The sequence below is a fragment of the Pelobates fuscus genome, chromosome 7 (assembly GCF_036172605.1).
Source record: "Pelobates fuscus isolate aPelFus1 chromosome 7, aPelFus1.pri, whole genome shotgun sequence".
Taxonomy (NCBI): domain Eukaryota; kingdom Metazoa; phylum Chordata; class Amphibia; order Anura; family Pelobatidae; genus Pelobates; species Pelobates fuscus.
In genome coordinates this window covers 11,405,918-11,417,810 of record NC_086323.1, presented here as the reverse complement: position 1 = coordinate 11,417,810, position 11,893 = coordinate 11,405,918, and the positions used below count along the sequence as shown (strand labels likewise).

The 11,893-nt window shown below is 41.7% G+C and overlaps 1 protein-coding gene across 1 annotated transcript; it reads left to right on the top strand.

The window, feature by feature from the left end:
- The first annotated feature begins 62 nt into the window (after positions 1-62).
- On the top strand, positions 63-10,991 carry DPH2 (diphthamide biosynthesis 2). Its single transcript, XM_063427150.1, has 7 exons — positions 63-198; positions 1,246-1,421; positions 2,053-2,165; positions 4,137-4,357; positions 5,149-5,781; positions 8,882-9,067; positions 10,395-10,991. Exons 2-7 carry the CDS (start codon positions 1,263-1,265, stop codon positions 10,517-10,519), a joined length of 1,437 nt encoding a protein of 478 aa, XP_063283220.1. The 5' UTR covers positions 63-198; positions 1,246-1,262; the 3' UTR covers positions 10,520-10,991.
- Positions 10,992-11,893: the final 902 nt, after the last annotated feature.

The following is an 11,893-nucleotide window of genomic DNA, read 5'->3' as shown; positions in this document are numbered from 1 at the left end:
AAGTGGGGAAATACAGCGGCCATGTTGGTGGAGGCACAGAGCTGCTCTCTTTGTGTCTAGAATCTGATTGGCTCCTGATACCCGGAAGTGAGTGCTGTGACCATGTGTCCAGTGTGTGCAGAGTGTGCTGAGCCCCTGGCTGAGGGTGATAGGCTGTCATAGGAAGAGATCTCCCCATGTTACAGATACACATTTCATGTGAGTTTATAAACATATAAATATATTGTATGTTTACATTCTTTTTAATTAATGTATTTTGTTACAATTTATTATTTAATCCTTTATGGAATCAGACTGTATATAAATGATATCAATTATTAGTTTGGCCATTCTATCTCCTGACACTAGGAGTGAGTGGGCTCTTTTCAACTATAACATTTTTAGGCATTTTGGTTAAAATGTATTTTCTTTTAATTCATTATGTTTAGATTTATTTTAATTTCTATCTATCCTTTATTCAAAATGTTTATGGTATTCTAGAAGGGGGTGGCTTCATATTTTATGGTGAGAAAGTAAAATCCAAAACACTGAGTGAAATATTTAAAATACCCTTTGATTGCACTCATTGCATTTCAAACATTCCCAGTGATATCAGAAGAGCAATATTTACTGTTTCCTTTTAATTTCGTTTCTCAATTGAATTTATTTTGTGTGTCAGGTGCTGCCAAGCACTATTAATGTTTAGAATAAATCTCATAATCTATGACATATTCATCAAGTTCATATTTCCCACGGTTATTTTTTAATATATTTTTGATTCCTTTTTTTGTTAAGTTTAATAAAGTGGTAGCCAATGGCTAATAATTAAACTGTATTTTTTTATTATATTGCTTCCTTGATGACTTGTTTGCAGAAGCAAGGATCATGGGAAATGTGGTTTACAAACACCCGGAGAGCTGTGTATTAGCTACCCACATTATAATACATGACAGTAATCCGGGTATTTTCTTTTTTAGTATTCAAATACTTCTATCAGTTGGCAAAAGCAATCTGAACATAAAACAGCTGATAGTTACTTATTTTACGACCTATATTTTAGTTTAGTAATTTACAATAAAATATAATTCGCTATTTACTGACTGTAAATATTTTGCTAAAATACTTGATTAATACGCTTAATTTTAGTCTAGAACGTGTCAAATTCACACACTGTGGTTAAGTACCATTATTAGGAATTCTGTGAATGACTCTTGTTGGTGCTATGTAAAAAAATCTTTATTTTAACATAAATATATATTTTTTTAGAATTTCTGCTGACCACTATGGCGACCGCCTTATTCAGCAGCGACGGAGAGGAAGTTATAAACCGCAAACTTGATTCTTCAGATCAGAGTATCAGTGAGAGCACTGAGGAGGCGTTGGAGGAGATATACGAGATCGGGAAAACTATTTCTTTCATTCAGATAAACGGTTTCCAAAGGGTATGTCGCAACGGCTTATATCTGAATAAATCTTCATGCATTTATTTTTAGTATTATTAAAAAAAACAAGGAATTCTACAGATTTTTATTTCTCAAGTGATGGGTAATTTACTACCAAACACATTAATCCATGTTCATTCATGGCTTTTTCTGTTACTGGACTGCAATTCCCATAATTCTCAGGCAGCCATAACAGTACAGCAGCTGGAGAATGAAGAGATGGGTGGATAATCTCAGCTTCTCAAACATTCATTTAAAAAGATTAAAAATATTAACATACTGGAAGACAGGTGTTAACAAAACCATCACTTTTATTGAAAATAGGTAAATTCACAACAATTTAATTTAGAATCAGTTCAACTCTTGCAATGTACGGCATGGTGTCTATCCTGCGTACATGTTACTGTCACAGGGAGAGTCCTGTGTGGGTTTAGTTTTGAACACAACCATCTTACTCACCGCATTAAACTAAGGGGGCATTTCCTGCATCGTAGGATGAATTATCTAAACCTGTGCAGCCGTGTTAGGCAAACAATAGTAATGTATTCTTCTTGCACTGTTTGTGTATAAACGATCTACGTTGTAATTCCTGGTGCTTGGTCTGAAATTCGTTGTGTGTTTGTTTCCACAGGTAGCCTTGCAATTCCCTGATGAACTCTTGGCGGACTCAGTGGCCATAGCCAGGCAGCTGGAGGATGCCACGTCTGCTAAAGTCTATATCCTGGGCGATACGTCATATGGCAGGTCAGTGTCTGCTAGCTGTGTCTCGGCAGCGTCTGTCGCGCAGGCACATAAATTGATTGCGTGGTGGAAAGCTATGGGTCAATGAGAGGAAAAAACAACTCACCTGTTATTTAGCTAAAGGACAGCTGTCATTAGATTTTCACTTTTTAGTTGTTTTTTTTTTTTTTTAATAGTTTATTGCATTAAATTAAACTGAATGACATTTATACCAAAACATTGGTATAAATTGATTTCTTTCGAGAAAATATCCCTTTTTTATCTGGCTGAGCGGCCATGTTGGGTTGGACTCTGTTGCTATCTGGCCAACTGCTGCTCGACCTAACTTGCTGCTGCTGCAGTTGCACACAGAGCTATCAGTAACAGCAGAGTCTGACTCAACGTGGCTCCTCGAAAAATCAATATAATAAAAATACAAATATTTCATTAAATGGAAATCTGATGACAATTGTCTTGTGTTTTTTTTTTTTCTTTCTTTCTAAATATAATTCTTAAAGGAACACTAACGCATTAGGAATATAAACCTGTGTTCCTATTGCTTTAATTTCCATGTCCCTATTTATACTCCGCCCCCATGGGCTCTAAGAACAATAAAAAAAAAAAGCTTTTTACTTAAGTTTTTCCAGATCCTGAAACATCCCATCTCTCCATCTCCCGCAATGTCATGGGAGAATGGGCGACCTGACACACATGTACGTTCCTATGGGGCTTCCGCGTCACATGTCCGAGTTTTAGTGCCTCTATTGGTTGTCAGTATGACAGCCATAGGAGGGGGATTTAACCCTGCAATGTATACAGTTTCTAAAATCTACCATGATTTACATTGCAGGGTTAAAAGGACAGGATGACCTCACCCAGACCGATTCATTGCGATGAAGTGGCCTGGATGAATTTTTGTTGGACAAAAAATAATTTAATTAAAGCAGCACCGTCATCATCTGGAAACTTTGCTGAATTCACAAAGACCCATGATGGGGACATCACCGCTGAGGGTCCGGTGGACAGGGGGCAGGTAAAGGTGAGATTACTTTCCTGAACCTGTCCCTCGCGGGCGCTACCATCTTCTTTGCTCTGCTCCTCTTTGAAGCTCCTGGAGCCAACGCCACATGTGTCAGAGTACAGCATTGAAGTCTATGGAGGATCCCGCAAGACCCTCCGTAGACACAGCCAATTCCCTGTCATTAGTGATGGCTGTCTGGATTGACTCTTGGACTCCACCCTGAGTATAAGAAACTCAGGCAGAGGAGATACACAAAATAGTCCCTACTTTATCTCTGTATGTCACTTAAATGGGTTAGAATTTCAGTGAAATTCCACCACAGTCAAAGTGTTTCATAAGGATTTTAGTCCGCTCTAAAAGTCTGTCTTTTGCATCTAGCGTCTCTGCTCCATATCCATTGATGACATATCTCAGCCAATCCTGGTTTGCGTATAGTTTTTTTATGGGAGAATTACTGTGTGCATATCTCTCTGTCACTTACAGCGGTGGTCCCATAACGTCTCATTCAGTCAATAACAAATATGTGTGTAGCTCATGCAAGCGTTTGCCATTCATTTCTTTTCTGTGAATATTAACCGGTCTATTCCCAAGCATACACTCTGCGTTCATGGTTATAATGAGTCTCTTTTTCCAGGGGTTTGTGGGTAATATATTGCAGTATGCTTTCTGTGGGATACATTAATGCTATCTCTTGGGATCAGAGAGTGGGTTGCTGGCACCGCTGAATCAAAGAGCTGCACAGTTCCATGTATTATATAGATATAATAAAACCCATGATAAATTGGAGGGTAACTATCGAAAGAGCAAAGTGGTTAGTGGGTTTCCCTGCTGCACGTTACCATTGTCCCTGGCAGATTAGTAATGTAATGTTATAGACATTAAAAGGATCTCATTGCTATAAACTGCTCAATGATATCCGTCAATGACATGACTCTGTCTGCTGATCTGACCTGCTTCTTCTGTTCATTATCCAGTTGCTGTGTAGATGAAGTGTCCGCAGAACATGTCGGTGCTGATGCCGTTGTACATTACGGTCGAGCCTGCCTCAGTCCTTGCACCAGACTGCCCGTGTCGTATGTGTTTGGGCGCAAAGCCGTTGATGCAAGTCTTTGCGCAGATGCCTTTCAGAGCTTATTCCCGGACAGAGAGACTCCTGTAGTTACTTTCACTGATGTGGTGTACGAACATGTATTAGGTAGGTTGCAGACCTGATTGCTTTCAGTCCTTCCATGAACTTTACAAACGCTGTCTTTTTACTGTCAGACAGGGGCGTTGGTCAAGCAGGCCTGCTTCCTCTTGCTAAATCACCTGGAACAGGGGGTGCAGACTTCAGTATCTGTCAGGGTCAGTCGCAGCTCTATCACCTGCAAACCGTATAGAGATGCCACTCGCCGGTGATCAATAATGTGTTTAAAATTGCGCCCTTTCATGAAAAAGCACTTGTATTGTGAAATGTGTTCAGCGAGGCTTCAATCGTCTCCCCTCTGTACTGTCTAGCATCTAATTTTCTGTCACACAAAGCCTTTTTGTTATGCCAGTAAAGGGTACTATTAATTCTCTGAAAGCTATCGTTTGCCCACTGGAGCTGCAATCATGGATATATGAGATTTTATAAGCTAATCGTAGTTACACTAGCCCTTGAAGAACATGCTGGGTTTAGTTCTCAAACCTGGCTTCGCAGTGTGCTTTATATGACATAAAGTTTTTTGTTTTTTTTTAAATGTGAAAACAAAAACCTCTCTTAGTTTCTGCCTTTAATTTCATGTATATCATTTATATTGTATAATCATAAAGAATATTTTTCTCCTGATTTTCTGCAAGTGTTACACAACAAAATGTTTCAGAAATGTAGGTCTTTGGGTGATTGTGCAAGAAGGCATTCATACACAGTGTGACCACACTCCTTCCACTGATTGCTGTCCATAGCTTATTTGTAGAAAAAACTGAGCCTTTTAATAATATCCCAGTTTTTCTGTTGTTTTTCAGTTCAATTGGAAGCCCAGCTTGGCCCAAATTACCCCCGCGCCATTTTTTCCAAACTGCCAGGGCAGAGGGAGATCCCTTTTCCCAATGAGACCTGTAAATTTGGCAGACGATTCTCTCCAGATCCCAAGTTCTGGCCAGATGGCTACAGTTTCTTCTACGTGGGAGGTGAAGGTCCAACTCTCAGCAATCTCTTGCTGACCTGGCCAAGATGTCCTTTCTTCAGCTATAACCCGGAGACTGCAGAGGGCAGGAAGGAAGGACTCAATGTAAACCGTGCTCTGATGAAGAGATTTTACCTGATAGAAAAGGCCCGCGATGCCCAGGTTGTAGGCATTCTGGTAGGCACTTTGGGAGTCTCTGATTACCTGTCCGCACTGAAACACCTTAAGGACATTATCCGTCGGGCTGGCAAGAAGAGTTACATGATGTCCATGGGCAAACTGAACCCGGCCAAACTGGCCAACTTCCCTGAGGTGGATGTGTTTGTTCTTGTGGCCTGTCCTGAGAACTCCTTGCTGGATTCTAGTGGCTTCTACCGTCCAATAGTGACACCAGATGAGATGGAGGTGGCATGTAACCCGGCACGGGAATGGAGTGGCCACTGCATCACTGACTTTAGGGAACTGCTTCCAGGTAAAGGCTAATCTGGGGTAATGTGAGAAGAAAGAAGGAAATATATATGTATTTAAGAGCTTTATTACCATTTAGATAATATCCTGGTAAATAGTGGTAATGGTTGTAACTAACGAATTCTGTGTATATATGTTTTATTTTTATCTTCCAGTGAGTATGTCTTTCTTGTTCTGCCGTTTAGAGACTGTTTTAGCTTATGTTCCTTCTTTCTCTGAAGTATTTTTATCTAAACTGCAAATTTTGTAGTGAGTTGAAAACTGTTTGCAAAATACACAGCTTTCAAAATACCAGCCCAATGATGCCCCCTGCAGGCTGGTGGGTAGATTGAAGACATCCCTCATCAGCCCAGTGTACCCAAAGGTTCCCCCCTACAGGCTGGTGGGTAGATTGAAGACATCCCTCATCAGCCCAGTGTACCCAAAGGTTCCCCCCTAAAGGCTGGTGGGTAGATTGAATACATCCCTCATCAGCCCAGTGTACCCTTATACAGAGGTCCCAGGGTCTGTATCTCTGGTAGGTGCAGAGGATTTCTGTTGCTCCCACAAGTTCCGACAACTCTGAAAATGTTAACACGGCCACTAGTCTGGACTGGAATTAGCAATAAAAGTAGTCAGCACTTGTTGGTGGTGCAGACCACCCACTCTGCCCTTGGGACCACCCACTCTGTCCTTGGGATCACCCATTCTTTCCTTGGGACCTCCAGCGTAAGATAAGCAAGAAATAGAGAGCAGAAACCAAAACCATGACTTGTACAGTCTGCATTTTCACAAGTTCCACACATCTTGCATAACAAACATTTGAACAAGGCTGTGTATAATAATATATGTTGTATATAATAATATATATGTTGTGTATATAATATATATGTTGTGTATATAATAATATATATGTTGTGTATATAATATATATGCTGTATATAATAATATATATGTTGTGTATATAATATATATGCTGTATATAATAATATATATGTTGTGTATATAATATATATGCTGTATATAATAATATATATGTTGTGTATATAATATATATGCTGTATATAATATATATGTTGTGTATATAATAATATATATGCTGTATATAATATATATGTTGTGTATATAATAATATATATGCTGTATATAATAGTATATATGCTGTATATAATATATATATGTTGTGTATATAATAATATATATGCTGTATATAATAGTATATATGCTGTATATAGTAATAATGTAAATATAGATTTGATTTGACAATCCTCGTTAAAAGGGATTTTCCACATTTCAAACTATTAGCGCAGCGGAGCTGACACAGACTCTGCCAGAAAACAGTGTGACTCACAGTCTGACACCCTGCACCCACAGCCTCATTGCACTATAACCCTTCCAGTAAACTGTAATAGATTTTATAATACAATCAGCTGTATAATAAATAGAGGATACGTTCTATTTATCCTCCATATCTATAAGAGATGAGTTTGAATCCAGCGACATTATAACACCATAATAAACACTTTTGTGTTATGTGGTGTTTTTTTTTTCCATATCTCATTTTTAGTGAAGTTTTTTTATATTTTAATACAATGTCAAACAAACAGATTCTGACATATACAGGAGATGGTACACAAAGTCAAGCTTTCTGAACATCATGACAACTATGGTAATTGTTTTTGTGCAAAGATGCAAAGAAACATTAAACATCTACTGAGTGATATATCTGTGTGTGTAGTTGCCAGTGTGTGTATATCTGTGTGTCAAGGTGTGTGTATTTGTGTCAGTGTATCTGAGTGTGTGTGTATGTGTCAATATGTGAATTATTTTGCCAGTGTGTGTATATCTGTGTGTCAAGGTGTGTATCTGTCAGTATGTGTATTTGTGTCAGTGTATCTGAGTGTGTGTGTATGTGTCAATATGTGAATTATTTTGCCAGTGTGTGTATATCTGTGTGTCAAGGTGTGTATCTGTCAGTATGTGTATTTGTGTCAGTGTATCTGAGTGTGTGTGTATGTGTCAATATGTGTATTATTGTGCCAGTGTGTGTATCTGTGTGTCAAGGTGTATGTATCTGTCAGTGTATGTATTTGTGTGTATCTGTGTGTTGGTGTGTATGTGTATAGGCCAGTGTGTGTGTGTGTTGAGGTGTGTTGAGGTGTGTCAGTGTGTGTCTGTTTCAACATGTGTGTGTATGTGTTAGTATGTATATGATTGTGTATGTGTCGGTGTGTTTGTTTGTTAATGTGTATGTATATGTGTATGTATGTGGTAGTACATGTACAGACATCCCAGCAATCAAACACCAAAACAACACACATTCCTGGAAACACATGACACGCAAAGACACCCCTGAACTCTAACTCCAAAATAATAGAGAAACACTCAAACACCAATACTACACACAAGTGTACATCTGCATATAAAATCCAACACAACATCCAAACACACGTCTGCACGCAAATGCAAGCATTACATACAAACACACCCCTGTATAAAAACGCAGAAATTCGATACAAACACCAACTCTACACACAGAAACACACCTGCTTCTAAGTACTACAATTTGTTTACGATCTGTAGAAATTAGTGTATATACAGCAAAAAAACCCGAAATTTGCCAAAAAAGAAAACCTTCTGCTCTGCTAATTGAAAGGTTTATGCTATAGTGCAAATTTTTTTTGGAGGGGTTCCACGGTGTTGATATACTATGTCAAAGGGTTCCACGGGAAAAATTTATTGGGAACCCCTGGTCTAAACTGATAGCATAATATACGTGGTATTCGTATCTCTCTTTCATGTGTTATTCATATGGAACATGTTGCCAAAAGTGACAAAGTGCACCACGTCCCGCATTCGAGTGTCATGTGTCTTTTATATAAGGGTCGGTGAGAAACACCGCAGGTGTGCAGCTGCATGATGTCATGGGTGCGCATTTGGAGTACTGTCCGTTAAATCCACCTCTGTGTACGCAGTACAATCCTACAACTGTATACTGTGCGCAGTCCATGGTTTTCATTGATCTGTAACCCGCATTGTGTTATATTAATGTGCTGCAGGGCATGGGTAATTGCATGTATTAATATGCAGTATGAAACATTATTCTCTGGTTATTCCTACTACAGGGGGATGTGCCCATGTGCAGTTTCCAGAGATTAGTCCCGCAGATGCAGACCGCACTGACGTCTCTTTGATAACCGGGGAACTTCGCTCAGTCCGTCTCTGTGCCTCTGAGGTCCCAGAGAAGGAACCAGACCTGACTGTGGCACAAAGAAACAATGACGGCACTTTGGCTGAACTTGGACCTGCTGGTAAATGAAGAAACATGCTCAATGAATCCACATCTCTTAATAGCATTGATTTTTATTTCACAAATGTCATGCTGCTTAGTATGATGTATGGCAGGTTCTGGGTGTTACGAAGGTCATTTAACCTTGGGTGTGTTTTTACACCTCATTTCATGTCCTCCTTTGCCCTCCTGCATGTGTTCCTCTACCCTCCCGCATGTGTTCCTCTGCCCTCCCGCATGTGTTCCTCTGCCCTCCCGCATGTGTTCCTCTGCCCTCCCGCATGTGTTCCTCTGCCCTCCCGCATGTGTTCCTCTGCCCTCCCGCATGTGTTCCTCTGCCCTCCTGCATGTCCTCCTCTGCCCTCCCGCATGTCCTCCTCTGCCCTCCCGCATGTGTTCCTCTGCCCTCCTGCATGTGTTCCTCTGCCCTCCCGCATGTGTTCCTCTGCCCTTCCGCGTGTCCTCCTCTGCCCTCCATCATGTCCTCCTCTGCCCTCCCACTTGTCCTCCTCTGCCCTCCCACGTGTCTTCCTCTGCCCTCCCGCGTGTCCTCCTCTGCCCTCCCGCGTGTCCTCCTCTGCCCTCCCGCGTGTCCTCCTCTGCCCTCCCGCGTGTCCTCCTCTGCCCTCCCGCGTGTCCTCCTCTGCCCTCCCGCGTGTTCTCCTCTGCCCTCCCGCGTGTCCTCCTCTGCCCTCCCGCGTGTCCTCCTCTGCCCTCCCGCGTGTCCTCCTCTGCCCTCCCGCATGTTCTCCTCTGCCCTCCCGCGTGTATTCCTCTGCCCTGCCGCGTGTATTCCTCTGCCCTCCATCATGTCCTCCTCTGCCCTCCCGCGTGTCCTCCTCTGCCCTCCCGCGTGTCCTCCTCTGCCCTCCCACTTGTCCTCCTCTGCCCTCCCGCGTGTCCTCCTCTGCCCTCCCGCGTGTCCTCCTCTGCCCTCCCGCGTGTCCTCCTCTGCCCTCCCGCGTGTCCTCCTCTGCCCTCCCGCGTGTCCTCCTCTGCCCTCCCGCGTGTCCTCCTCTGCCCTCCCGCGTGTCCTCCTCTGCCCTCCCGCGTGTCCTCCTCTGCCCTCCCGCGTGTCCTCCTCTGCCCTCCCGCGTGTCCTCCTCTGCCCTCCCGCGTGTCCTCCTCTGCCCTCCTGCGTATCCTCCTCTGCCCTCCCGCGTGTATTCCTCTTCCCTCACGCATGTATTCCTCTGCCCTCCATCGTGTCCTCCTCTGCCCTCCATCGTGTCCTCTTCTGCTCTCCCGCGTGTCCTCCTCTGCCCTCCCCCGTGTCTAGTGAGCTATATTCTGATATATAATATCACTGCTTTTACATATAAAACAATTCTGAATTCTCTTTTCCTCAGCTTCTTTCCTGTCTGCCCGTAGCTGGCAGGGATTAGACAGATCGCTGGGTCAGACAGCGGTGGTAAAAACTGTTGAGGGTCGCAGAGGAATCGCCATAGCATATGAGGATGAACTAGAGAGTTGAGAAGATGAACTTAAACCTGCCGCAGGACGATGTTGCCCTCTTGACGGACAATACTGTTGGTGTGAGGTCTTTGTCATCTGCTATAGCCCCAAAACCCCTTCAACTTTAAAAGCCTTAAAGCAGGAAGAAGACATATCTATGTTGTATCAAAGAGGAAGAACAGAAGAGAGACCAAATCTAATTCTAAGAATTGCAGGACAGAGGTGCACGAGTGCTATATTTCTACATCTTTCAAAAGATAAATGACTGTGCAGGATCTCAAAGCTGCCCGATCCATACGGCTCAGGAGAAAAGGGCAAAAGCTGAGAATAATAGCAAGTACTTACCTTCCATCAATAGACAGTTCATTTGATCTTCATTCCCATTGAAACCAGAAATACCTGGTGTAATAAGATACACGAGAATGGCCATGGTTAGATTGTGAAAGATCTCGGCTACAAATGATTTGTGAAAATAAAGCTCACTGACTGTATATTAATTTGTGTAAATGCTCCTGATCTTTGCTGGTTACATATACCGGCATTGGCCACATTAGCCAGTTCTGTAAGTGAGGTGAAGGGCGAGGAGGTAACATTATCCTCAGGTCTGGGCAGGTTCTCTTTGACATGATATTATCTCCTCTACGTGAATTAGAGACACGGAATGAACGTTGGCTAACTGAACACAATAGTAAAGTGTTTGTTTTTTTTGTTTAGTTTTAAAAAAAAATAAAAATTATTTTTATATATTTTTTATGTTGTGTGGCAGACTGTCCTGGCACAGGCAGGGCATGCAATGCAAATTAGTAACCTTAACGTTGCCATGAGGGTTCATGCACATTAATGGCATTGTTGGGGTAATATCTGAGCATGCGTGTACTCATATGGTACTTTCCAAGGAGATGACTGAGTGTTCATGAATGCCCAGAGCATTGTGAACCGGTGATACTGTTAGGGTGAGGGAATTAGTAAGGGTCAATGTCAGAGAAAGGACAGTTCCTCCTTAAAGGGACATTTCAAGCTGAACAATAACACAATATAGATAAAATCGGCGCAACCATAAATAATTAAAACAGAATGATAGAAAATGTTTGTGATATGCAGCACCCGCTGTAAACCTTGGTAATGAGGTACAAAAAGACAAAAGTGTAAAGTGCTGGTGCGCAAAATATATTTATAAAACCTTAATTGTTAATTGATAAGTGCTTACATAAGTGGAGTGGGTCACATATGACCGCCACCTATACCAATCACACACATGCATATACCTATACTGTGTACAATATGCACTGTAGGTATCTGTAAAAAGGAGATAAAAAATGAGAAGCACTCCTAGTGCAATAAAGTCATTTAAAAAACAGCTAAAACCCCCGAATAGGATAAAACTCACAAATTA

What these genes read in the sequence shown, in the direction of transcription:
- DPH2 (XM_063427150.1), top strand. Translation starts at nt 1,263, where the DNA reads ATGGCGACCGCCTTATTCAGCAGCGACGGAGAGGAAGTTATAAACCGC. An exon ending in CTTTAGGGAACTGCTTCCAG is followed by an intron (nt 5,782 to 8,881) that starts GTAAAGGCTAAT and finishes TTCCTACTACAG; the next exon opens with GGGGATGTGCCCATGTGCAG. An exon ending in GGCTGAACTTGGACCTGCTG is followed by an intron (nt 9,068 to 10,394) that starts GTAAATGAAGAA and finishes TCTTTTCCTCAG; the next exon opens with CTTCTTTCCTGTCTGCCCGT.